This window comes from Ostrinia furnacalis, unplaced genomic scaffold (assembly GCF_004193835.3).
Source record: "Ostrinia furnacalis isolate ACB-3 unplaced genomic scaffold, ASM419383v2 OfSCF2797, whole genome shotgun sequence".
NCBI classification, from domain to species: domain Eukaryota; kingdom Metazoa; phylum Arthropoda; class Insecta; order Lepidoptera; family Crambidae; genus Ostrinia; species Ostrinia furnacalis.
In genome coordinates, this window is record NW_021133036.1 from 106799 (window position 1) to 131700 (window position 24902).

Here is a 24902-nt window from a genome sequence, read left to right on the forward strand (position 1 = left end):
ATATTATCTCCTAGTTTTTTAAATTAATAAATAATATTGGTATTCAATAGGTCTATAATTTCGGTGTTCTTTGAAGTTTTAACAATATTTCTGCTAAGGAAAAAGAAATTGTCAGCAGATCACTAAGGGGTTATCTTATAGGCTACTGATTTCTCTGTAGCTATTCAAGATAGTTAAGACTATAGGTACATATTTAAATACTTTTTAGTTTTCAATTGGCAGAGAATGCCCAATACATCAAGTTTTCCTTATGTAGCAAGTGTACCAACTTTTGAATGTATGAAACTTGGGGAGTACCTCCTCCCTTTTATAAAATAAATGTTGCAACCTGCAACACCTCTGTTGAACCCGTCACGGACTTCGCATATGTGACCATAGCCTGAGTTAGGTACCTAATGCCGCGACGCCACGTCGCTGATTCGGTTACTAGCTTTTTTTGGATTCCTATATTTTGTAAAAATCTGGTTTGAATTAGAAAGTACAGAGACCCTGAAATGAACCGCGGAAAGAATAAATCTATCAAAGGTTTTAGAGGTGCAAGAATACCTAACATGAAGTTTAGTTCAAGGCCCAAACTTGAGTAACTAGGCAACGATCGTCTCGCATCAGTGGTGCTTTACGATATTTAGACAGAAAATGCTCTTTGACTGAATCAATCAGTCTACAAGGTTAGGACCTAAGTTACTTACCTATTTCTAATCTAGGCAATTAGGCCATGTCAATAGTTTAATTAATAATATTAACTTGATTATGATTTAAGTAGGTAGGTACAGTTACAAAATTAGCGTCAGTCAGTCTCAGTACAGTACCTTTTTATTTTACATAAAGCACAATGGCCATAGGGTATTCTCTCCCAGTCTACCTTTGGTCGATTAGGTAGGCAGATAGTTCTTCTCTATGTAGGTAAATAAATCCTCAAAAATATTGACTGCATTATATTTTTTAAATAAAATTTTCTCAGGATATTTCCGATAACGCGATAACGTCTTAGATTATTATATTATTTATCTTATTGTTATTAGGTAGGTACTTTGAATTCAATAAATAAGTAAGTACATGATGCGTTTTGTTTTTGTTAATTATAAAATTATTAAAAACGTATTAAAAATTTCCCTACTTTCGGGAAAATCGCCTTCACTGTCTACACTCCCCAACAAAATTGACACTAATGACATAAGGTTTTTGCCTCACTCTTGACGAAGCGTTTGTATGAAGACTATCCATCTAGGTTTTATTAATCTAAGGATAACGTCAAATAAACTGCATCAAGGCTGCTCCTTTTTTACTGCGAAAAATGAAAACGACGATATTCTTACTTTAATTTGTAGCCAAATGTGTAATGTATTTGGGCATCAAAGCGTAGGTATCTACCAGTTTGCAGTGTCCTCGGCACTTAATATGCCTAAACTGGTAGAGAATGCTATAAGTTCACCTTTTTTACCCGACTGCGCCAGAAGGAGGGTTATGTTTTTTACTGCAAGTTTTTACACGTACTGCTGATACACGGCCACATTATCATCGATGATTTTTGCTGCGCGGGAAATTGACGAGGTGCAAATTGTGAAGTTGCGTTACTCCCACGATAACGCTGCCTGTCGTAACGCCATAGTGGCAGTGGCACACGTAACTGTGCTACTAATCAAGACACCAAAGCTTGATTACGTTTTTTTTGTTACTACAACTTGTGAAGGTACATTCAAGGCAAAATCTAGTGGATGCTTATACTTTTTGTGATAAAAAAGTAGCTGATTTGTAGGTAGGTATGTAACGAGTTTTGGCATAGCTGTAACTAAGTGGCTAGATAGGTATAATAGGTTTTAAAACAATAACACTACAGATAACTAATAATAATATTAATTAGTATCAAATCAACATTGTTCAGTTACAAAACTTGCATTATCTTCAGGCAAGATAATGTTATCTTGATAGGTATTAAATATTAATTACAGACTTGTAATAATAGTGTTTAAATAGGCTGTAATGTGTAAAGCCTAACAATATTAAGTTATGTGTGCACAGCATACAAATATTATGATAATACCTAATACCTACAATCTACATGAAATATAAAAATTGGAATAGACTGGAACATTTTGGGTGGCCTTATCACTAGAAAGCAACTTCTAGAAAATTCAGGTAGATTTCTAGTAAGTGTGAAAATGCAAATTCAATGTGGATAGTTAACATTTGCTAAAACGGTAGAGAAAGAAACCAACATGAATATTCCCAAATTGTATTTCGTTTAAATTAGTAAATAGTCACTAACAATAACTGTACATTTTAATAATCATCATTCAATTCAATGATCAACATAACAACTGAGACGTAAGTACAGATCGGCACATTACTTCACACGGACACTGCCATACTTTACACAACAACATTAAATGTAAATTAAAACAATTTACATTTTATTTACAAAAATATACAAAAGTTTTGGAAATTTTTTTTTTCTGTGGCATGGAAGAGCCGCAGCGTCCTCGCATCTCCCGCCTTCGATGCGTGTCAGGAACACTTGTTTGAACTTTGAGCATTTTGGTAACTCTGGAAGGTTCGTGAGCACGGTTAGGTCTCGTATTTTTCGCTCTCACACTGAGTTGCCCAAAATAAACAGTTGCCGATTCCGCTGTAGCAGATCAGTATCACGGCGGCCAGGAAGACAACACTGCACACTGTACACGGCTTCCTCTCGAGAAAAAATCCTATTAGGTACAGTACCATAAACATCACGTGTGTGTTTACTAACGCCGGGTTCACGGGCTTCGGGATTAGGAGCACGGGAATCAGCCATTGCAAACAATACATTTCGGCGGGCGCACGGGCGGTGGCGGCACTGTTTCTACAGTGTGTGAGCGACGGCAATCAGCAACGATGTCGCAATCGACATGATTCGTGCGATATCTTCATTATTTTTGTGGACGAGACCAGAAAATGTTGATGTGATTGCGATTTTTGCGATGTAATTTTTGACAGCTCCAAGCTGGCTTTTGCTGTCAACGTCAATCAAGTGTCAATGTCATGTGCCATTTTGATCATTTACAGAGTGAGTTCTCGGTTCTATAACTAGTTTTTTTATAGCACGGTTCTGGGTTTAGTTCAGGGTAAAAAAAAGCGGTCCGAGCTGACTGAGGTCCGACCGAGCCTCTGGTTCGAGCAGAGATTGGCGATAAAGAAATTTTTATTTTGTATTATTTTTATATTATTTTTAAATTGGTCATAATTTTAGGAATAATCTTAAGGTTTTATTAATCTAAAAAAGTAGAAAATTAAAAACTCATTTTTAAAACGAAGATGCAGATCGAATCCGAGACTAATTAATACAATAAAAGCGATTCTCGAAGATAACCATGCTATTATACTACTCCATTGGGTAATTTCCGGAGTAAGATGCATAGATGCAAAGCTTTTATAAATTTAAAGTAATACCTAGGTATTTATTAAGATAAACACAGTGATGTATTGGTAAGTTAACTACAATACACGCAGACATTCCCGGGTTCGATTCTTGACCGGATTTTAGGAAAATCATCTTTAAAAATTGTAAGTAAATATTACGTAATGCATTCAATATAATAATAATTTGTTTATAATAAAATATTATTATTATTTTTTATGCAAGACAAGGCAGGTATTTGACCGCAATCGGTATTTTAATATAATTACAGACGTTAAGTACCAACAACAACTAATAAATTAGTAGTTGTACCTACAGTTATGGAACTATTTATAGACGGGATAGATAGACGCTAAAATAGCGTTTACCGAACTTATTTGAGACGCGCCCCCTTTCGAACATAAAAAAAATCCGCGCCCCCCATCCTCCAGTCCAGATTATTTATTGGTAGTATCAAGCAGTCTGGAATGTACATATTCTCTCAGCAGTCGCAGGTTTTTTAATACTTAGCTACACAGATGGCCCGCGCCCCCCGTCTAAGCCTAGGCGCAGACCACGGATTTTTCGTCGGCCGACATAAACTGTCGAGCAGATGCCGCGAAAACTATACAAGATATAGAAAAACTTGACTATCTCACCTGTAGCAAATTGAATAACCTTTTTTTGGTTCATAGTAGTCATGTCACTAGGACGCATAGTTTCCGAGGATTAAGCGAAAAACCGAAAAGTGGTACCTTTAAACCCCCCTCTCCCCGCCGGCTCAAGGGTAAGGGCGGGGACTTTTGCTATGTTCACCTCTTAACTAGTCTAAATAAAGTCCCGAAGTCAAAAATTGTGTTACACGGATTTCCATCTATAATGCTTTATTGACTGGACTATAAGCCATTTTATTGATATTTACCTCAAAGATTCGGTATTTTTGATCTCAATTTTAATTAAATTTTTGGATGTTCAGAAAAAAGTACATATTACCAAATAACACCTTTGTTGATGAAACGAATTTAGTGTATTTTATTGTTAATCAATTTAAACTATTATGATATAAATTTAACAACATAAATATTATTATTTACAGTAAAAATGTAACACTGTCACATCCGTGTCATGCAGTGTCACAGCCGTGTTTACGTAGGCTATTTTGTTTCCCTTCCGAGGGCTTTAAGGTTGTCCATATACATCAAAAGTATGCTTTTGGTTTATACTTTCGATACACATCGCAAAAAGTTCAAAAAAAAATCTTTAATTTTTTAAAAAAAATTGGCACAAATTTAAGAATGGCCCTTATAGACGGGATAGATAGATGCTAAAATAGCGTTTACCGAACTTATTTGAGACGCGCCCCCTTTCGAACATAAAAAAAATCCGCGCCCCCCATCCTCCAGTCCAGATTATTTATTGGTAGTATCAAGCAGTCAGAGCCCTGATTACGGTAACTTTTAACGTCTACAATCCAGACACGCTTCTCGATTCTGCGATACGATTGGTCGTTCAACAGCGTACGTCAGCTGTTTTGACCAATCGTATCGCAGAATCGATGAAGCGTGTCTGGATTGTAGACGTTAAAAGTTACCGTAATCGGGGCTCTGCTCTGAGGGGCTCTGGAATGTACATAATTATTCTCTCAGCAGTCGCAGGTTTTTTAATAGCCTAGGCGCAGACCACGGATTTTTCGTCGGCCGACAGTTTAATCGGGCAGTTAATCAGTATGGGTACCTATGTATGGAAGTGCGCACACTACACCGATGTGGTATCGGCCGATACTTCATACAAATTAGAATCGGGCTCAACTATCGGCCAACTAAAAGTCTGTAGTCATGCGCCTAGGCTAAGAGTAGGCGCACACCGTTGATTTTTCGTCGGCCGATAGCTTAGTCGGGCAGTTAATCAGTATGGATATGTATGGAAGTGCGCACACTACGCCGATTCGATTTGGCCGATTCTTCATACAATTTAAAATCGGGCACAACTATCGGCCAACTAAAAATCAACGGTGTGCGCCTACTCTAAAGGTTTTGGGCGCCTCCCCTGGGGGACGCGCCCTCCACTTTGGGAACCCCTGGTTTGGATAATCGTAAACAAAGCCATTCGTGCTAGTTCGAATTATGTCATTAATAGCGGCGACAAACGGCGGAGAAGTGCTAATGAATATGCAAGGAGGCGGCGAAGTTCTGCGGGCGTCGAGACGTGAACCGACTGACTAATAACAATACAAGGGGGCTTTGATCTGCGTTATATTAGCTGTTTAGGAATGAATTTTAAGTGGGGAAAGTTCGCTTAATAAGGCCTATAAGAAATAATTAGCTGTAATTTTTAAAACGCACTATAGTAATTAATGTACAAAAATTTTTCGTAACATTGTTATGCTTCCATAATTTAGCCAAACCTTGCATAATTAGGCTTTGATGAAACGAAACCTTTAATCTATTTTAAACTTAAATGATCACAAATTGTATGTGTTCGTATTTAGGTACATTGTTTACAAGACGATGGTAGTTTCAAAAAAATTCCCACGCACCGCTGAAAATTTCCCCGAACAAAAACAACGCTTGCGAACACTCATTAATGCAGGCGACACAAAAAGTGAGTAAAAAAGAAGGAGAGAGAGAGAAGAGGAATAAATCGGAACCGGGACTGTTAAGTGGAAACTCTAGGACGGGAAGAGTTATTATAGCTTTGATACTCGTAGCGATAAGGGTTTATTTACTTTTTGCATCTAATCTATACCTACTATCTATACTAATATTATAAATGCTCTGTCTGTCTGTCTTGCTTTCACGCCTAAACCACTGAACCGATTTTGATTAAATTTGGCATAGAGATAGTCTGAGTCCCGGGAAAGGACATAGGATAGTTTTTATCCTGGGTTTTGAAACAGGGACGGGCGCGATGAAGTTTTTCTGTGACAGACAAAATTCCACGCGGGCGAAGCCGCGGGCGGAAAGTAAGTTTTCAATAAGGCCTTGGGACAGTCGTAAACAAAAGTAACCTTTTGTAAATTCAGTAACTTATTTGTAGAAGAAAACGATACTAATTCTCCCAGTTTTGGAAGTTCTATTATGTAGATTTTACCCTTTGTATCTATAAGAATGATGGTGATTACGTTTAAAAGGTTAGTCTCAAGTTTTTAGCACCATTTTTAAATGACGACAAACAACGTGACGTCACAGAAAAACCAATTCATACTGGCTGCGAATGTTCGTTCAAAAGACCCGAATTTTTCAGCTGTAGCCCCTGAAAAATACTAGCAAAAGAAATGTTTTCACAACCTAGGGAGGTTGACCTCCCACGCTGTGTGTGAGGCTGGCCCGGTGCCAAATTAAATATTGTTCACTGGAAAGACTTTTTATGAAAATTCATAACTTAAAACACTTATTTACCTACAAAACCCTTTTTAACACACTTTGCTCTAAAGAGGTTTTTAATTCACTGGCTTTGGGTTTATAATAACCGCACACTGGCTTTTTTTGAGTATATCTTTACCGCATAAATCAATATAACATTTTCATAAAGAGTTTTACGTCTGAAAATATTGGTTTGATTGTTTTTTTTTTTGATAAGATACGAGTAAATTTACTCTTAACATGATTCAAACCACACCGTCAAATATTCACCTACCTCAAGACACCCTAAGTTAATTATTGAATTTCTGTGTTGATAAACTTTCGAGTTATCAAACTATTCGTAGAGTTTGTATTCACCAATTGGCACTACACATTGTTACGTGCTTTGAATTCAAATTGGCAGTTATGAACAGTCAATTAATAGCTCTGTGATCCGATTACCTAAAATAACTGTATTACCTACCCTTGTCAACTGAACAGTATTTAGGTAGTTTAAGCGATTTGTATTTTATAGCAGTGGTTAGGTTAATACTGGGACGTGTAAAAGTGCTTTTTAAAAAGCCTACTTGCTAAAATAAGATTACTTTCATAAGTGTTATAAGTACACATTTTATTATGAACAAAAATATCATAATAGAGCGTCAGGTAGCGTGGATAACACCACTTGGGTTATCGTCTTACATTCAGCAACCCCAGGTTCGATTCCTAGTCAGAGTAGTCAGGCCAATAATTTACAGACAGTTACGTTTAAAAAACGGTGACAAAATAGTCTGTGAATGAATTCAGAAAGTGCAATGGATGGTGACTAGATAGGTGGTAGGTGGTCTGGCGTATACCCGACTTAAAAAAGGGGACGTTTGATTACCGTTACATAATGTGATGTTAATAAGACATTAATTAAAGCAATATAGGTAATATACGTGTATGAAGAATGTGGATCAGGGCCCCTAATATAAATCTCGGCCTCAATTTCTTTGCTCACAATAAATCAATGTCCCTCCATTATATTTCGCTGGCTCACGTACGGACAGCAGCGAAGCTTTTTTATATAGGGTAATTTATCAAACTTTTGCCGTCCAAAAGTCAATTAAAAATGTTTTAGTTGTGATTTTAGATGAATCATTATTTATAGCGGCTGGCTTGTCAAGCCCTTTTCCAGGCCTCTGGAGGGAGAGTCAAGGTACTACTCTTTTGTAGATGTAGAGCATTTACTAACGACTAATTAATACTACAAAAAAGTACCCAGAAAGTAATTTTTTATCCTTAAAACGCTTGACTTCATTGCCTTGAATTTTTTGAGGTCTCTTCCCCTTTAATTGCTACTAGTCAATACGGTTTCTTGTTTTCTCAAAAACAAATTTAAAGATTTGGTTATTTTTATGTACTTTTTTGCTGACTGTCCTCTAATAAGAGCTTGAGACACGGCTGTAGGGTGTACCTACATATTAGTAGGGTTAACAGATTACTTAGCGTAAAATTCTACGACCCTCAGTGACCGCCGGAGACTTGGAATCCGAAGTGCTCCAACCTTAACCCCCACTTGAAACAGCAAATCGTTCCCACAAATTAAGGCTAATGGCTTCTGACTTTCGTTTACAAGCATTACTCCATGCTGGTCCTCGGCCGTGATTGCAACGGGCTTAAATCCCTTCAAAATGTGGGTGTAAGTTCAACAAAGGCGATTTTGACGCGCATGCGCCCTAAACCCGCTCACTCACCCCATGATTTTCCCGCCAGTGACGTCCTGCCTCCAGGACGGACGCCATTCGCCACCCGATCTCACAAAAAAATCCTCAAAATAATGTGAAACCCAGTGAAAAATAACTAAAATCGATCTTATCTGATATCAGTGATCAATCATTAAACAGTGTCCGTGTAAAATGTTCAGTCAATCAATAATATCAATCAGGTCTGACATAATACAAATCACCATAACCTTTATTCACGTTTTAATGGTTCTCATCGCGTGTCACGATTCTGATAACGAGTCCTTTTAGAGATAAGTATTTAGAAATAAAATGACAATAAAGCTTACGACAATAATTAAAGTAAGGTTTAATTAGAGGTTTAATAGGTTAATTGGAAGAGATAAAATGGCGAATACGGCACATTTGATGAGGCGACAGAGTTCGCGGGATCTGTATGCCCAGCGTTCGATAGATCGGATGGAGATGAAGGAGTTGCGTGGGAGACTGGTGACCATGGAGAATGGGCATCCGTCGCACCGCGCCCACGTCATGTATGGAGCCACCAACGAGGCTTTTGAGGACACCAGCCCGAATAGACGGTCCCCCGACACGCCTACAAGCAAAGCCAGCTCTGTGGAAGAGAGAGGCAACTTGAAGCCTGAAGGAGGAGGGGTTGAGAGAGAATCTTGGGACAGCAAGCTTACATTCTTACTGGCGACTGTTGGATATGCCGTCGGGTTGGGCAACGTGTGGAGATTCCCGTATTTGGCTCAGAAGAACGGGGGCGGAGCGTTTTTGATTCCGTATTTCGTGATGTTGGCTATCGAGGGGATTCCGATATTTTATTTGGAGCTTGCAATTGGGCAAAGGTTGAGGAAGGGGGCTATCGGCGTGTGGCACCAGGTGTCTCCCTACCTGGGGGGCATTGGGATCAGTTCTGCGGTGGTGTCGTTCAACGTGGCGCTGTACTACAACTCGATCATAGCCTGGTGCCTGTTCTACTTCGCGCAGAGCTTCCAGGCGGAGCTGCCCTGGTCTGAGTGCCCGAAGAAGTACTTCAGTAATGGGTCTTATATCTCGGAGCCGGAGTGCGCGGTAAGTGTTCATTTTCAACATCATAATGCCTTTCTTGTGCAATCATGTTATTTACTAGTTGTTTTTATACGCTACTTTTATCTTTCGGTCTTTTTGTGGGTTCAAGTCAATTGAAACGAAATCGATTTCATTTCTTAAGATAAATCAGCTACCTGGAAATCAGGCTTAATTTAATAATGAAACCGGCAGATGGAAATTTATATAAGAAGGGAATATTTACATTTTAATTAATATTTTCGTCGTTATTTCGATTCGATAACCTCTTTTTATCGAAGAACGCTGAAATTCGAACATTACCAAATTACGGTTATTGAATCGTATGAAGCGGTGAGGGAGGGTATGCGAACAAACACCTTCACAAAGGTGAAGCGAATTGCCAGGTGAAGGTTGGAGGACTCTATCCTCCTGTAATAGGGTTCAGATTGGAACGGCTGTGCTCGGATTTATTATTATGTTTAAGTGGGATTATTATTTATCGACGTAGCGTTGACAGACGCGATTTATAAGGGCGGTCTGGTTCAGTCACTAATTCGTATAAGGAGGATTTATTTCGGCTACGTGGGTAAAACTACGTAATTTTACAGTACGTGTGTGTGTGTATGCCAGCATAGACCTCACATTTTTGTAGTACCTTAGGTTCTACTAATATTCGTTAGAACTCTAACATCTAACACAAACTACACTTATGAGCAAGTATATGGAATCAGCCCGTTGTGTTTGGTTCAGAGCGATCTAAGAACTGAATTAACTATGTATTATCTATGGTATTAATTTAAAGTTAGAAGCCACGGTAGCTGAACGGTGAATGGGTCGGACTGACCGACTCGTGATCCGGGGAACGCGGGTTCGGTCCCCGCCGCGGCGCCGCCGCGTGACTATTGTGGTGAGCTCATTCGTGATAAAAGCTACAAGATACTTAGTACGAGGTGCTAACGGGAGTATTAGTATTTTGTGAAATAACAAATTATTAATAATCTTAAAAAAAAGTATTTTAATTATCTTTAAAATGGCACCATTTTTATTTATCTTCTATTAAGCCATTTAGCTCTACATTAGGTAAATGCCACTGGGTTTAGCTTAAATGTACTGTCTCCAGTACCTATTATTATGAGAGCGATATTAAAAGCTTGCTCAGAACTTTTACAATATTTATAGTCTAATAACTTTACTAGAATAAGTTGAAAGTTGAAAATTATTGACTCCTTTCAGTTTGCATTGATAGAGTCAAAAACGCACCCATATTGATCTATACGAGTGATTGTGGGAATGTGTATCAATCTATCTTTACCCAACCCTTTTTTCGTTTGAATAGGACTTGGGTCTCAGTTAAATTAACCGTGTTAGAATTTTCTTGTGCAAATAAACCGTTTTGGTACTTGTTTTCATTGGGAAGGTTTGCTTTTGTTTATTTCTTTGGAGTGGCGGTGGTAGATTAGACTTTCGACCTAAAAGCCAGATTTTTCTAAAAATATTCCTCTTAGTATTATTTTCCCGATAGATCGACGAATCAAGTTAATGAAGAGTTGAAACGTTTTTTGTTAAATTGATCGGATATATAAGACGTCTCTACTAACTCTACAAAAGTTAGTAGAGTCATAAGATAAAGCTAAATGATAAATTGTTTTGTTTCTTTTTCGATAATGTTGTTGTACTAAACATTTTCATATGTACGTACTTATTTAATACAAAGAAGTTTATGTCGGGAAAATACAAATATTATCTTTAATATTTAGCAATAAACGTTATTTCTTATCTATTTCTTTGAACTAGGTATGCCAAATAAAAAAGCTAGAGGCCATATTTTGAATATATTTAGGGCTGATTTTTCAATCCTCAGATATCTTTAATCTGAAGAATAACCTTGTCATTTTGACATATTTCCCATACTGAAACTGTCAATGTGCCAAACTTATTCTTCAGTTAAAAGTTATCTGACGATTGAAAAATCAGCCCTTAGTTTGATATTACTATGTAGGTACTCGTACCTTTCTATTGGATGACAGAATCAATAAGTAAATTAATTGAATCCATTTGCAGAATCCACTCTCGCACAAATTGCACGAGAGCTCTGTTAAAGCCATAAATGACACCTACTAATATACATATTTGTGTATATTCTACACTACTACATAATACAGTAAGCAATAAGTACCTTTATTTCAAGTGGATAGGGTTTAAGATTTAACAAGCATGAATAAAGTTCTAACACAGATACCTAAGCATGACGTAACTGACACATTTTCCGACTATACCAGTGTACCTACCATGAGTTTACGTTAGGTGTGCTCGCTAGCGAATACGTCAAAAATCTCTATGAAAATTTTGTTTCTTGAAAGTAGCCGCTAGGAGCGCTGCACAATATGTCATACAATTAATGTCATTTTTTTACGCAGTCGCTAGCGAGCACACCTAACGTAAACTCATGGTAAGCACACAGGACTACCTTACTTCCAAATAGGACATTATTAATTAATTAATCATTTGACTAATGTATATTAGGTAGGTATGCTTGAAATTATAAACCTTGTGACATAATATACGATTTCAGATTAATTACAATCATGTGTATTTCGTTACATCATTTCTAAGTCGAAGGTAAAGTAAAGGTAAGGTAAAGGTAGATAGGTAGATAGTGGGTACGCATCTATTATGTAGAAGGTACTGAATTTACACGTTATAGGAAAATAGCAATAACTCTATAACTTCATGAAATAACGTTTAAGCTAGGTTGCCTCTCGTTACATTGCGCCATATTCACGCTGCCCAGCAGTGTGCTACAGGCCTATAGGTCAGGTAATTAAAGGTAAAAAATATTCCGATCCTTTATTGCCCAGGCAGCAAGCGTTACATCAAAATGACTTTTGCCCGGGCTTGTCCTCGGATTGGGGAGGGAATTTAATTTAGCGACAAACTTTAGTGCTTATTCTGAAGGTAAATCTGTCACTGAAGCGGCCATTTTGTTAAAACACGCTGGTTTGGTGCTACCTAATTAAGAAAAATGTTTGGACTCCTGTTTAATTAGAGGAGACTAGTTATTTAATAATTTCACAAGACGTTCATTACATTTAGGCAGGGTTGCACCATCTTACTTTGACTTTAACAAACGTCAAAAATATATCAAATTCCATGCAAGGTAGTTATAGTTACCGTTAAAGTTACGTGGTGCAACTCAGCCTAATCTAGCTAGCCAAGGTAATATAAGTATAGGTAAAAGAATTATGTTAGATTTTAACAGGCAAAAGATATCGAATTATTGTTAACTTAGTTTTTTTAAGATTATGCCATAAGTGATATGAAGATCGTGTTTAAAGAGCGCCAAACTTTTTGAAAGGTGACTTGTTTTCTTCTTTCTTTCGATTTGCATAAAATATGCCGCGAAACATATTACAGTTTCACAGCTCTATTACATTCATAAACATTGCGCTGCTATAATACAAACACAGTCGTCCCTTAGTAATAATCGCCCCTATTCATGTGTGAAAGCTTATATTTATTTTCTATACATTTAGCGCGGTATTCGTCTTATCTTTTACGAGTGTGGAATGCCTAATCTTCCAGTATTGTGATGCTCAGTCACGACTCTAATAGCTTTTCTTGCTGCTAAACATTTCTATAACTTATGTCATTTGCGAATAAGTTGGTTTGAGGCGGGTAATTTTATGAGGGCATAATACTGTCTTATTTTCAGACTGAAACAATAAATTACGGAGTAGCAAAAAGGTGTATCAGGAATGCTCAAACAGAACTTCTACACCTAAATAAATAATACTTAGGGTTAACAAACAAAGAAAAGGTAGGTAAGTCCTACTTTTATGTCCCTACATAATTTAAATGTAGGTACAGTGTTAACTGCCCATTGCCAGTCATGTCATCTCATATTTCCCCCAGCTGACTGGATGATGTTTTGAAACCACGAGATGTTTGGCAACGTTGCACGACATTGCCCGACTTTTTCTGATCTATCAATAGGGCTCACGAAACATTTATTGACCCTAGTGATTGATAGTGATGGTTTTTATTCCCAATCTAAGTTTTCCAGCTCGTCGTGTATTGGCTATTCTAGCCTAGAAATCGAGGGTCGGGTCAGTCAGGTACCTTTTGCGCTGAGCTTTTTATCTTAATACGAAGGGCTTCTTTTATTCCGTCGTTTGACTGAAAAGATTGGAGCACTTCACAGGATTTCAGTTTATTTACTCACTTTTTACTACGCATAAATCATTCAGGCTTTGAAAACATTTACGATCAAGTTGGAAATAAAGAATAATGATCGCATTTCTTTCGTATATTTGCTTCAAAAACTTCTTTCATTATGTTCCAATTTTATTACTCTCTAAGGCTGGTTTTTGTGCTTCAAAGTTTTGATGTTATTATTCTTGTAATAGATTTTCTTTCAACGCGAGGGATAAGGCAAACTAGGTTACTGGTCTATAGTAAAAACTAGTTTTAGAAACTTTAAAGGCCAATGTATAATTCACTTAGTTTTAAGCTACATGTATTTAATTTCAGTACTTGGAATAGGCTGTTTCTTTTCTTTTTCTACGAGTACAATAAAGATAAATAAAATAAATAATTAAGTAAATGGAAAAGCTCTAATAATAATGCATATTACCTGCACGAGATAATATTTATAGGTAGGTATGAAGAAATCTTAGTATGTCACTAGTTCTTACAACGGAGAAGGTATCTTTGAAAGAAAGATTCTCAGATGAGTCAATCAAAAAGGGAATAAAACACGCTCGTTTCCAGGTAGGGCGAATGAAATGGAGCACTGACCGTTCTTCGAGTTCATAAGTTTCTGCTGACCTATCTTTGAGTACCTCTATAAAGAAAACATGCAGGAGGTCATTACACCCTTTGTCCATTATTATTTGACACTTATGATCGATGGAACCCATAGTTCTAAGCAGAAAGTTGTATCGTGATCAATCATCTTTACCAACAATGGCAAGTTTATCCATGGAACCTACTACAGGTAATCAGGTACCTAAGTAGTAGTTCTTAATGTGCGAGTCCCATGTACCTACTATCCTTTTACACGGTATTATTAGGTCTTCGTATATGTTATGTACTTAATCAAATGTAATGGAATCTAAGAATCTGAATTACACGCACTTCTAATTCTTGTATCACGATGAAACTTGGCACTATGTGTAGATTAGATGATAATACAATATTATGGTACCATTGAGCTGGTCTAATGATGGAACTAGAAGGCCATAGGAAATCCTAAACGAAATGACGGAATCGCATCGAGTTTGTTATCATTGGATTTGGTCATGTTGGTCAAACAGTTGAAAATCACTGGCCATTTTTTATTTACACATAAGGATTAACAGAATTATGTATGCAAATGTTCGTAACACATCCTGTATTAGTACAGGATACAATATTCATACTCAAAATAAAATAACATTTGGCTCTCCGGTGATTAGGGTTGAAACATCCCTTAAATTGCATTTCAAGTGTTTTGGGATAGACTACAGAATTTGGGTAATTTCTCAATGAGGTTGAGGAGGGTACTCATCTAGGGCATTCGCTTTTGTAATTTGATGTGCGAGCATTCGCTACGAGCGCGTGTTATGTAAGCACATACTTTCGCGAAACGACAGTTTTAGAGAGCACGTCGTATTTGCGACAAGGTTGTGCTCCCTAAATACAAATAACTCTCTTTACTTTAAAGCACATTAAAAACATCTTAGTGAAAAATGGTTTTGAAGTGGAAAAATGTGGCGCCGCGTTACTCGAATAAGTGTGTGCTTACCACGAGTTTACGTTAGGTGTGCTCGCTAGAGAATGTATAAAAAATCGATGAATATTATAGTTGAAAGTAGCCGCTATAGCTGTAGGAATTGAAACCCAGGTTGTATTTCTTCAGCTGTATTTGTATTTCGTTCGTTCGTTCGTTTCAGCCGAAAGACGTCCACTGCTGGACAAAGGCTCTATTTGTATTTACTCCAGGATAAACCACAAAAAATAGGAACGTCTTAGAACCGTCTTAATACTAATCGTCTTATGTTTTAAAAATCCCGTCGTTCTTCCTTCCTCACTCATTCATTTCGTCTCACTCACTCCCTTGCGTTCCGTTTCACACTCCCACACTCGCTGTACAATCTTATTTACATTTGCACGAGCACACCTATAGTCCGATTTTTAATTCGACGGAATTCTGACAGCTGTCATTTTTTGACAATTCAGATGTAATAAGCCTTTTTTGCTTTAAATGAAATTTCATCAAGTACAACTTACAAGAATGAACTATTGTTTGTTGTGTCAATTCAATGTACACTAATTATTATGTACATTTTAGAGTTTAAATAGAAAAAAACGTGTTTTTAAGACGGTAAAACAACATATTATCATTAACGAAAATATGTATTGATTATCAATCATCATTATTGTCGTCATAATCAACTTGGATTATAAAATTGGCATCTTGTTAAATTGGTTATTTTATTAACCTAAGATTTTATTAACAAAAGGATTTTCATAAAAAAGGTTTGTAACCCATGGATTATTGGCCAGGGAGTCCAGTAATAGAAAAATAATTTCCCAATTTTTTTTGTAACTTCAAAAATATGATAATAAAAATTCAAATAACCATTTTGAAATGATCAGTACATTTTTAAGCCTTAGTTTTTCAAGTGAAATCTTGAATTCAAGAAAGGATTATTTTTTAATTTGTGAAAATGCTCTCCATTTATAATGGGAATGTTTCAATGTTGACAACACTTCTGAAATGTCAAAATTCCGTCGAATTAAAAATCAGAGTTTAATGTAAACTCATGGTAAGCACAATGTCGAATAAGAGGCTGACAATATCAGTAAGTTTTCTTGCGCTCCTTCTCAGTAATGGATTCACCTTAATGCCCTGAAGTAGTTTTTAAAAGCTTTTTAAAATCCTATTTACAGACTCATTTAACTCTTACTTTGAACAAGCGAGCAACCTTCAATAATTATAGGCAACGAATGCTCGCCACCTAAAACGAATTCCACTAAGTACCTAGACCCTTCTTCAAATGGCTTTATGGTTACATTATGTCTATCAAGCTTTAGTTCCAAGTATAAGGTTTAATCAGTTTGATTATCTTGAATTAACGACTGGGATTTTCGTAACGAGGCATCTGGAATTGGGATGGAATCCGGCAGGTTGGGGACGATTCCTGGAAAGAGGTCGTTATTTTGGAAAGCTTTAATCTTGGCAAATGTTTGCTTGACGGGTGGGCATTTATACCTACGCAGTCGTGATCGTATAGTAATTAATGATGTCACGCCCGTATTCACAAACGATGCTTGCTTAAGTGAAGCAGCAAATCGAACGCACAGCATTGAATAGGGCTCTGTGATTGGTTCGTGTGTACGCTGTGCATCCACGCGCACTGTAAGACTTAATAGTGATGTTTGTTGTTATTATATACCTAGTACAGAGTACATTACAATAGTAGGTACAGAGTTGAGTAATTTGTAGTCTTTTAATAAAAAAACTCAATATTCAATAGTACTTTATATCTAAATATCAAACAATTTCTAAAGCAATTTCGTGAAAGTCTTTATGATGCCTAAATAATAAAAATAGTCTATGTACAGAGGCATGTCACATTAAAGATTGTGTGTAGGTTTTGTTTCTGTAGATAGATATCATATATCATTTTCATTTTTAACCCGTCAAAGCCTTTGACAGCCGAACTAAAATAAATATTTAGCAAGACTGTACACGCTGACAAATGGCGGACAGCTGCGAGTTAATCGGAGGATTAGCCAACAGCCGCGACGCTGCGGAGTTATTAATGAGGGGTTTGCAGCTTTTAATTATCAAGGTAATTAATATTGTGGAGACAAACATCTCTGTCAGAGTATGTCTGGAAGCACTAGACTTGATTAGACCTATTTTTCAAATTATTTCACTGATAGAAAGTTTAAGTATTGTAAGAATATAATTACGGCTCAGTAAATTCGAGAAACTCATAAATGGAAAGAATACTTAGATGTTTTAAAATAAACACCATCATTAACACCAAATAGCTCTTTGATCAAGCAGAATCTATAAACCGTCTTGTCGATGCTTTCGCACTATCTTTTCACCACACTCGTATCGTTCAATGTCTTACTAATATCACAGATAATATAATAGTATGACGATCTGTGACAGAATAAATTTCACACGGGTGAAGCCGCGGGCAAAAGCAAGTAATAAATAAAAATTTTAATCCATTAACTTTCACAGAACTCGACTTTAAAACTATACGTACCGAACCAATTTAACTGACAAAACGATCTACCCTCCGATTTGTATGTTATTAAAACACTGATTTATCCGCTTTGATGAGACAATTTTTGATTGGACGAACTAATCGTGATGTGGGCAGCATTAATTCGAATGGAGAGAATTTATATTCAGTAACCACTCTGATTGCTTTTTTCTTTCCACAAATATTTTCCAATAGCCTGAAAATCTATTTTTCAGTTCAGTGAGTCTATTTTCACTTCACCCACGCCCTGCAAAGTGCACAGTTGCTATTGACATTTCAAGATACCACTAGAGCTAGAATAATAGCTATGTTAGGTTTAGTGAACACGTGCTCACAGATAGATCACGTCCCACATTAATTTGCACACTAACAAGACAATGAATTTTATTTTTATTTTATTTTATTTTATAAAACACATGACAAATTACAATTTTCAAAAAAAAATATTTTAACAAAATTGTTTTGCTTAGATTTAGATTGTAATTCAGAAGTATGTGTTAATAACACATACTTCAAAAGCAAGGTGGGTATGTCAGTACAGTTCAAACGTCACCGCAGCAGCCATGCACGTAACGTACGGACGCGAGCAAACAAATACAAGAATGAACTATTGTTTGTTTTGTCAGTACAAATTACAAGAATGAACTATTGTTTGTTTTGTCAATTCAATGTACACTAATTATTATGTACATTTTAGAGATTAAATTAAAATAAAGCAGGACATTTGAAAATAGANATCATCACCATCAGGTGATTTAGTCTTCGCTGCAAGAGCAACGACCCTCTCTAATTTAACAGAGGTAAATGGAGTTTTTGCCTTCATTTTCCGCACTGGCCAGACGAGTTGGGGAGGCCTGATGTTCGCTTATTTGTCCTTTTACGACATCTACGGGAAGAGAAAGAGTGACTCTATTCTATTCTGCCCGAACCACACGGGTTACCACTGCGAATTGCCACTGTATTGTATAGTTAATTTATTACTAGGTATTTGTGCAGCTGAAAATTAGCAGCGCTTTTAAAAGCGCTTTAAAAAGCTAACAATATTTTCTGTTAAGCTCAGAATGACTTGTTTTCAGGAGTTTGAAAGCGAACTGCAGTTCTGTGTTTACTCGTAATATTTGTTGGCGCCGGGACTGGATATTATTAGAATCTTTGTTCCGCTTCAAACGTGGGGGGTAGTGGGTGGTGGGGACGTTGCATAAAACATGTACGTACAGTCATCTTAAGAAAGATGTGCGAAAATATTCTGCGCAGTTCTCGTAAGAGAGGTATTGCGTCGGCTGTCATTTTGGCTATGAATAGAAGTCATTAAATAAAGATTCAAACATTATTTTGTAGAATACTCTATTAGTATTTAGGCCCTTTTGGGTACTTAATCATCACCGTTATCATCTCAGCCATAGGACGTCCACTGCTGAACATAGGCTTCCCCCAATGCTTTCCATGTTGCCCGGTTGGTAGCGGCCTGCGTCCAACGCCTTTCTGCTACCTTTATGATGTCGTCGTTCCGGTACGCGGCCTCCACTCCAGAACCTTGCTGCCCCATCGGCCGTCAGTTCTGCGTACATGGGCACATAAATACGTCCCAATATTGGTTGCAGTATCAACTTTTTAAAAATCAGGAAAAGTACAGTAAAATGTCTCATTTGCTAGTCGGCTGTTTGGTGCAGTGGTTCGGAACGGTCATAACTATTCCGAGAGGTCCCGGGTTCGATTCCCGGCCGGGCAGAAATTGAAATAATGAATTTTAATGTCTGTGATGGGGCTGGGTGTTACTCTATGTATAATATGTATGTATTTACAAAAAAAAGTATTTAAGTCATTGAACGCCGAGACGCTAGACACAATGGAAATTGTATTGTTCGAGGCTCACCGGTGAGCCGCGTGGCGTCCAACGTGTTAAGTATGTTTATATCCGTTGTCTAATACCCATAGTACAAGCTTTGCTTAGTTTGGGACTAGAAGCGTAGTGTTAAATTTCCAGGGAAATTTATTTATTTATTTTATTTATGTTACCTAGTAACAGTGATTTTTGCCAGTGCGTCGCCGTTGTCACTCGGCATTCGGTCGGTATGTTGAGTAGGTTATCCCATTTGCCCAACAAAACCGAGAAATGGGTTATGTTAAACGGCTTCACGCCTTGTTTGTTACAGCCCCTGAGTTCAAAGGCGTGGATTTATATTTGTCAACACATACCGTATATTTTTGTGGGGAACTGTACCTAAAAGCCAGAGTGTGGGTGTCCTAGTGTATTGAAACTGGATACAGTTAACTGGATACGTTTCTATGAATCGTGTTCGATATCAGAACAACGCAGACTGAATATAAATTGAAACATTCTATAATTGTATTGCATTTACGAGTTTACTAGAGTGTTTTAACTTTTGATATGTGAGTCAAAGCTTCATAATGATAGAGGCGATAAATGTTGCTGGGGTAAATTAAGCTTTATTGCGGCAATCTTCTTCTTTTGTGAGCTTTAAAAGCTCGTATTAGACTATATCATCAGATACGACCCGGGAGCGTCGACTTTACTTGACCTTCAACTTGGAGCATAAAGAGGTTTGGCTTTTTTATAATCATTATATTTTGTGCCATATTATCTTTATTCATTTTTGAGATATTTCGATTCCAATATCGTATTTCAAATAATTCTAATACACAGATCGGAATTCATAAAAATACTGCAAAGAAAGAAATGAAATGAGTTCGTCTTTATTTGCGTACATATGTACAAAATATTAAATTAACTTCTAAGACTGAGTTCCACCACCTAACTTTGACCGTAACTTTAACGATAACCGGTGCTTTTTGTATGGATTTTGATAGATTTTAGACGTTTGTCAAAGTTAAAGTAAGATGGCGCAACCCAGCCTAAGTATAACAGGAAATCATCAACTTAAACTTTCATCTCGAACATTGTCAAGCGGTGCTCCATTATACGTAGAAAATAGTACTTATATCATTATGTATTTGTAGATATTTTTCTTACATAAAACCGAATGAGTAGTTTTATTGAATAAAAGTTTACCAGTAGGCGTCATAATATTACTCCGTCGAATGAGGCCAACCCGACTCAAAGCTCGTATAGTATAAAGACTCCCTAATGACAGGGGCGATAAATGTTGCCAGGGGAAATTAAGCTTTATTGCTGCAATCTTCTGATCATTTTAGTTACGACAGTTCTGTAGACTTCGAATTATTTTGAAATTAACTATACATTATAACGTCGCTTTAGAGTGAGTTTCCCTCTACGGCGTCGATAATTAGATATATTTAATCTAAGTTTAACTACGAATTGATGGAACACAAATACTACTATTATTTCAAGACTGGTTGTGTTGATTGAAATATTCCTCACTAGGTCATTGATTAATTATATCAATAAATTATCTAGCAAGCGAGAGGAGCAAATATGCCACGAGGCACACGAAGGTTTTGGTTGACAAACTTAATAAGACCAAAACCTCCTAAGGATAATTTGAAGTTATTATGGGTAACCAAAGCTCGCCCGCGGTGTTGTGTCACCATCACACATTTTTATTCTAAACGTCTTATTGATACATAGATGATTCTAAAATGAATCTAATAACCACGAGTAATGACGACAATCCTGTCTCATAGACTCCATTCGCAGCTGTCTAAAAGCCAAATGATGCCGTTAACTGTCGCCTGCTCAAATTGAACTTTATTGCTTGAATATCCTTCTTTTACTGCCCCAAAACGATAGTCGTNTGCAATATCCTTCTTTTGCTGCCCCAAAACGATAGTCGTATATGTAACATTATATCTTATTCGATTTAGTATTTGTTTGATGATCTGACTAATATTAAGTTGAAGTCGAAGAGTTTGTTTGATTGAACGCACTAATCTCAAATCAAATCAAATCATATATTTTGCGAAAATGGGTTTACATCAGTAGGTGTTACAATTTTTCAAATAGGTAAGGAACTCAGAAAGTACTGGTCCGATTTAAATATTGATTGCATTGATTTTATGGGCCCTGGCCTGAAATAAATGAATTTTATTTTATTTATTTAATTTTTTTTTGTGTTTGATAGCCCATTTATTGAGGAAGGCTTTTAGGCCTTAGGATATAACATCATCTTACAGAAAAACGTCCCGTTTGAAAAACGGGAAATATTATTCAAACTATATTCACGCGTACGAATACGCGCGGTTTATCTGTCACGCGAAACTTGAAAGTCTTATCTTATCTCAAACGCAATCCTACCATTCAAATAGAGTCGCTTGTATGTAATGGTAACGCCATTTACCTTTTTGTGTCGCTCTCTTATCGATAGATTGGAAAATGGCAAATCGATAGCACATTACACTAAAAAATTTACACAAAATCGCATTTATTACATTTCTAAGATCATTATCTAACTTTGACATTGACTAACTTTACTAACATAGTGTTAACCAAAATTACAAGTAGGTAGTTGTATTATCAGCTGTTTTACAATAAAAATGTATAATTTGACGTTTGACCTTTCATAACTTCTCGAGGCGTTAAAAGCTTTAATCCCTGAAAAAGTTCCATTCTTATTTCAGCAAGTCAATCAGAGTAATACACCGTGTAATGACAACAATCCCGTCTCATACAGTATTCATTCGACGCTTTTAGAGCTTAATGGAGCTTTTAACTGTCAAATTAAAGTTAAGCGGCAGACTTCAGACGGCTATTTCGTCTGGTGGTAAATGGCCTATACTTTCAAGGAATATGCACAAGTTTGACTACCATGGTGGACAAAAAGTTTGGGTGAAAAGGTTAATTCATGTATATTTATGGAGTGAACTCATGTGGTCACGCCCAATGGACGGACGACCCAAAGAAAGTTCCGAAAAGTCATTGAATGAAATTGGATTGGATGTGGTTTCCCNGGTTTCCCCCGTTTCCCATATCATTCCACCAGCTCGCACTAAGCGTTTCGATGACTCTTTTATAATGCGAACAGCTAGGGACTGGAATTCGTTGCCTGCTGCTGTCTTTCCTGAAGAATATAATCCGGGCCTTTTCAAGGCAAGAGTGAATAGGCACTTACAGGGAAGATATGTACCATCCTTGACTGCATCACACTTACATCAGGTGCGAATGTGGTCAAATACCTGCCTGTTACGCATAAAAAAAATCAATCCTTTTCCAAATCCGGATTTCAATTGTCAAATTTAATTCAGTTTAAGATTAAATATCCACAATTTTCGATGCGTCTAAACTTTAATATTGTTTAAATAGTCTTATAAACAATATGCAAATGTAAAAACATCGAAAACCGCAGATATTTTGACCAAAAACATATTTAGTTGACGGAGGGATTGGATTAGGTAGGATTTAATATAGAATACCAGCACATGATGTCAGCATTTTTTATGATAAGAGCGGATTGTGAATCTATTGAGTTATCAACATTAAAATGGTCATGGTAGACTTATTTGTCTGACGTGTAGGTAAACTTTTGTTACTACGAGTAAGTACAAAATAAATCAATGTAATGCGTCTTATTTTTCTATTGTTATTTTATTTGTGTGGTGTAATTAATTTAACGTAGGAACAGAAGACAGCACATTCGACGTTATTGTTAGAACCAAAGAAAAATAGCATCTATTTCAACTTACATAAAGATTACTTTGGTCAGCGTCCGTGCCTATACTAGATTACTATCAAAGTAATTACAGTAAAAGGGACCGTAAACAAAGGTGATGTAACTTTTAATTACTTTGTTGTAGTAAAGTAATTGTCCAATCTACCAGGCCATAAGGTCTGGCTTCCTCCAATGTGGAGCGGAGCAGAGCGGAGAAGTATCGGACTTAGGGTTGCCAGGTTCAAAAACACAAAAGCTGGACTCTGTGCTTCATTTGGCCGGACAAGAATTGGCAACTCGGGCTGTAAATTTTTTTTAGAATTAAAGCGGAGAGGAGAAGTGGAAATAATGAAATGTTTGGTTATTTGACACTTCTACGCTCCGCCCTGCTCCGCCTTGGTGGGAAAAGAGTTACGGTAACATACGGTTCAATATTGCTTAGTTTGTCTTCGAAAGTTACTTTGGAATTTCAACTACGGTTTTCAATCGATAGGTCGCAATCTCAAACTTATACGAACACCAGTTTGGAAGGATTACTTTATCTTTAGATGTGTGGCGTGCATTAGTTTAAAACTTCCACGGCAGGCAAAGGACATTTTATCTTTCCATAAAATGTCATGCTTAAATTCAAATTCAAATATTTTATTCAGTTCATGGGTCCTTTCCAGGGCATATACACGTCCTAATCCCAAAAATAACTTGCCCTACCACGACCACCACTTCACAATATATGGGCATATTTAAAACTTGCGTGCTCGAACAACTCGAATGAGTATGCTCATGATTATCAATGTTTCGACACATCATGCTACTATTATATTATAATAGCAATTGTTATATCGTGGCATGCTTTCTGCTAATAAGGAGCACATGTAACTCTATCTTAATGAGTTCTTTGCTAAAGCATGTTACTCATTGTTTCACATTTTAGACTAGCGAATTTAGTCTGAACAGAAAAACTTTTTCAAATGATAAAAACTATCCTATGTCCTTTCCCGGGACTCAAACTATCTCTATGACTTTCGACAAAATTGGTTCAGTGGTTTAGGCGTGAAAGCGAGACAGACAGACAGAGTTATTTTTGTATTTATAATATTATTATTAGTAGTGATAGGGATTATCAAGCTGCAAAGTGACAAGAGCACCCAAGCTTCATTCTCAGAAACTTTAGAGTAGACCATCACAACTATTATTAAGACCTCCATCTCATAGCATTACGTTACAATAACCGTTTAACTTTATAAACGTCAAGCGTTGTTAGGTAGATTTAAGGGCCATTTTCCACGAAAGTGAGGAAAATACGAGAGGAAACGACACGTGTTAAAAGCAACCAATATAATTTCATTATTTACACGCCTCGTTTCCCCTCAGCTTTTGTGGAAACAGTTGGCCTTGGTCTTGTCTCTTTGATGACAAACGGCCCTCGCTCTGTATTTGTATTAGGTATTACATAANTACGATCGACCTATTTCACCTCCCCAATGGTCGAAGCGCGACTTACGTTAACGGAATAGAACGCTGTGATTGGTTGCTGACGTTCGGTTTAACGACAA

The 24902-nt window shown here is 36.9% G+C and overlaps 2 protein-coding genes across 2 annotated transcripts in view; one reads left to right on the plus strand and one right to left on the minus strand.

The window, feature by feature from the left end:
• Positions 1-2217: 2217 nt before the first annotated feature.
• On the minus strand, positions 2218-2996 carry bc10 (BLCAP apoptosis inducing factor bc10). Its single transcript, XM_028309458.1, has one exon. It carries the CDS (start codon positions 2803-2805, stop codon positions 2566-2568), a length of 240 nt encoding a protein of 79 aa, XP_028165259.1. The 5' UTR covers positions 2806-2996; the 3' UTR covers positions 2218-2565.
• A 5832-nt stretch (positions 2997-8828) lies between these two features.
• Positions 8829-24902, plus strand: part of LOC114356345 (sodium-dependent neutral amino acid transporter B(0)AT3) — a 42798-nt gene continuing 26724 nt past the window's right edge. The window contains exon 1 of the mRNA XM_028309452.1: positions 8829-9518. Coding sequence (XP_028165253.1) covers positions 8829-9518 — 690 coding nt within the window. The remainder of the gene's footprint in view (positions 9519-24902) is intronic.

Excerpts from the sequence above, each read along its gene's own strand:
- bc10 (XM_028309458.1), bottom strand. The coding sequence starts at position 2,805 with ATGTATTGTTTGCAATGGCTGATTCCCGTGCTCCTAATCCCGAAGCCC.